The 3975-nt window shown below is 41.0% G+C and overlaps 1 protein-coding gene across 2 annotated transcripts in view; it reads right to left on the reverse strand.

Annotated features, from left to right (window-relative positions):
* KDM3B (lysine demethylase 3B) overlaps positions 1–3975 on the reverse strand; it is a 60792-nt gene that overhangs the window by 32576 nt on the left and 24241 nt on the right. For both annotated transcript variants that reach the window (XM_017500982.2, XM_037728645.1), the window contains 2 exons: positions 3515–3729; positions 2526–2678 (listed from right to left, as the gene is read on the reverse strand). In XM_017500982.2, coding sequence (XP_017356471.2) covers positions 2526–2678; positions 3515–3729 — 368 coding nt within the window. The remainder of the gene's footprint in view (positions 1–2525; positions 2679–3514; positions 3730–3975) is intronic.

The raw sequence follows: 3975 nt of genomic DNA on the forward strand, positions 1-3975 counted from the left end.
AAAAAAAAAAAAAAGAAAAAAAAAAGCACATGAAAAGATACTAAACATCATTAGTCACCAGAGGAAAGCAAATCAAATTGACTCAATGAGATACTACTTCACAGCTGTGATGGCTATAACAAAAAAGACAAAGGACAAGTGTTGGCAAGAATGTGGAAAATTCCCATACACATTGCTGGTGGGATTGTAAAATAGGGCAGCTACTTTAGAATATAGTCTGGCAGTTCTTCAAAAGGTTAATTAAAAGTAGAGTTGTCAAATCACCTAGCCAATTCCACTCCTGCGTATATAAATACTCAAGAGAAATGCAACCATAAGTTCACACACAAAAAAGTGCACACAAATATTCACAGTAACACTATTCATAATAGCCAAATGCAGAGACAACCCAAAAGTTCAACTGGTGAATAAACAAAACATAGTATATCCAAAAAGGAGTATTACTTGGCAATACAAAGGAATGAATAATTTATACGTGCTAAAACACAGATGAAACTTTAAAATATTACACTAAGTGAAAAGGGCTAGTCATGGAAGGCATAACAAAGTGTAAAGCAAACCCTAGAAGAATCAAATTGTTCAGCAAGTTACTTAGCTATGCACTAGACACAATAGTGATGATTCTTCTGTTTTTTTTTTTTTGAGATGAAGTTTCACTCTGTTGCCCAGGCTGGAGTGCAGCAGCGTGATCTCAGCTCACTGCAAACTCTGTCTCCTGGATTCAAGTGATTCTTCTGCCTCAGCCTCTCAAGTAGCTGGGATTATAGGCACACACCGCTATGCCTGGCTAATTTTTGTATTTTAGTAGAGATGGAGTTTTGCCATGTTGGCCAGGCTGGTCTCGAACTCCTGACCTCAAGTGATCTGCCCACCTTGGCCTTCTAAAGTGCTGGGATTACAGGCTATGAGCCACTGCGCCCAGCTGATTCTATTTTTACGATATATCTACAGAGACAAAAAGCAGACTACAGGTATTGATCGACTTACTACCTATGCAACTTACAACCATTCGATTTTACGACCACAATCGCTAGCCACAACTGCTCCGCATCTGGCAGCGCAAACGTTGCCCAGCTGGGCATACGACAGTGCGGACCAGCTTCCGGCAGCACTACCATCTCTGTGTGCATATAGCCTACTCAACTTACGACCAAATCGTGTTACGACCGGTCTGTCAGAACCAATCGTGGTCCTAAGTCGAGCACTAGCTGTACTTGTTAAAATAGCATTCAGTGGCCAGGCCAGGTGGCTCCTGCCTATATCCCCAGCACTTTGGAAGGCTGAGGCAGGTGGATCACCTGAGGTCAGGAGTTCAAGACCAGCCCAACCAACATGGAGAGACCCCATCTCTACTTAAAAAAAAAAATACAAAAATCAGCCGGGCATGGTGGTACATGCCTGTAATCCCAGCTACTCGGGAGGCTGAGGCAGGAGAATTGCTTGAACCTGGGAAGTGAAGGTTTTTTAAAATAACATCTTTACTGAGATATAAACAAAGATCTTGGCTGTGAGCTGAGATTGTGCCATTGCACTTCAGCCTGGGCAACAAGAGCGAAGCTCCTGTGTAAAAAAAAAAAAAAAAAAAACCATACATAGCATTAGTCTAAAAAAAGAGAAAAAAGCAGACTAGTGGATGCCAAGGGCTGAGGAGGAATGGGCAGTGACTGCTAATAGGTATGGGTTGTCAGGTGGGGTGTGGATGAGGAAAATGCAATTAGATAATGGTGATGGTTGCAAAACCTTGTAGACTTACTTTATTTAATTAATTGATTTATTTTTAGATAGGTCTTGCTCTGTTGCCCAGCCTGGAGTGCAGTGACTTGATCATAGCTCACTATAACCTCAAACTCTGAGCTCAAGTGATCCTCCTGCCTCAGTCACCTGAGTAGCTATGACTACAAGCATGTGCCACCACGTCTAGCTAATTTTATTTTTTTAGAGCTGGGGACTTGCTGTGTTGCTCAGGCTGGTCCCAAACCCCTGGCCTCAAGTGATAATCCTGTCTCAGCCTCTCAAAGTGCTGGAATTACAGGTATGAGCCACCACACTAAGCCTTGTACATGTTAAAAGCGGTGAATTTTATGGCATGTGAAATTTATCTCAATAAAGATGTTATTTAAAAAAAAAAAAAAAAAGAAACACAGGCATGGTGGCTCACACCTGTGATTCCCAGCAGACTACTTGTTAAACCAGCATTCATTGTGAGAGGTTAAGGAGAATCACTTGAGCCTAGGAGGTCAAGGGTGCAGTAAGCCATGACTGCACTGCTGCACTCCAACCTGGACGACAGAGCGAGAAACTGCTAAAAAGAAAAAACAAAACAACCCACAAGGGAAAATTAAGAATAATCCCTCTTGTCTTGTTTCAACCTTCCTATGTATTTGCCATTTTAAGGTCTTACAATACAACAAAGTTGAATGAAGCCAAGTAGCTAAAGAGAGGCATACGCCCATTTCTGCCTCAATTTTCAAGTCCCACAACTCCATGGACATACCCTAGAGCTGCACAGGACAATGTTTACTTACCACTGCGAGGCCGGCTTTTCCTGAGCCGGTAACAGTCAAGGCAGACCCCAAATCCACATTTACGACAAACCCAGTGGATGTTGAAGAGAGTTGTCTCACACACATCACACATCTCCCGTACACCTCGCACAGCTCGCTTCCATGCCACTTTCTCTGGTGGAAAGAGGAAGCACAATTGGCATTGACTATCCTGACCAATAGCAAAAGACCCCAGACCCACTGATCCCTACTCAAGCTATTTTGTTCAGCAATAAAACTCAAAGATTCATGACGTTTGTGTTTCTATAATTGTAAGAGAAACTAAATACAAGAAATTTCTAGTATTTCTGAACAAACTGACTGTACAACTTATTTATAATATAATGATATTTCAAGGGTTCATGGTAATACCAGAATATAACCTACTGTCAAAAAGGAATTAATGCCACATGTTGTCACTTAAGGAATTGTAAGATTTTTAATTGGTGGAATTTAAAAATAAGAGGATACCTCTCTTGAAATTTAAGATATAATTTCACAGTATAATTTTCCTTAGTTTGGAAAATAGGACTCAGTATCTTACAGACATGGAAATAATTGAAATGTATGAATAATGTGGGTTCTAGGTGTGAAACATGGCACCTAGTAGCACACCATTTATTCACAAACCATAGAGCTTTTAAATACAAATTGGCTCAAAGCAAACTGAAAATATTCAGAGTGAAGCAAATCCAAATGGGAATTTAAATGGATGTTATGGCAGCTGTGCTACAAAAGTGAAAGGCAAGTAGAGGAGTTTTTGGTTTGTTAATTGCCAAAGACCGAAAGAATGAGGTCTGCTGGATATAGTTGAGGTCTCAACTACAGGTTGCTATAAAGAGAAGTCTTATCAGTCTTAATTCATTCACAGAAAATGCCATCTGCCACTGTCTCCAATCCTCCCTTTAGGTGAAAGAAAATAAAAGTTTTTCACCAGGAGCACCTGGAAGACAAGTGAGAAAGTGACTTACGGTGTGGCTCCACCATCATCATGGCCTCCTTCTCAGACATTACGAGCTGACAGAACTGGTCCCCAACATTGGCCAGGATGTATTTTGAGGTCTCTAGATCTATTCCTTCTGCTAGGGAGGAAGAGGGAATCCACAGGTTCATGGCATCAGGGTCACTTTGCTGGGGGCTTAGAAACCCCTCCACACGGAGTACCCCCTTTCGAGTGAAGATCAACCTGAGACATGATCAGACACATGGTAAATAGCAGTAGCATGCAAACTAACACACACCTAAACTCCTAGAACCTAAACAGAAGTAAAATGAGACAAAAGGAATCAGACTAAGAATTTTCACCACAGTTGACCAAAGCAGTATGCATTCTCTGCTAATAGTAAAGCTTGTTAACTAACAATTAGTAGGTCTAGATTCTTTAAAAAGCTGTCCCAGAGCTGCTCTCAGTTTTTCTTTTTTTTTTTTTTTT

Source organism: Cebus imitator, unplaced genomic scaffold (assembly GCF_001604975.1).
Source record: "Cebus imitator isolate Cc_AM_T3 unplaced genomic scaffold, Cebus_imitator-1.0 Scaffold274, whole genome shotgun sequence".
NCBI lineage: Eukaryota > Metazoa > Chordata > Mammalia > Primates > Cebidae > Cebus > Cebus imitator.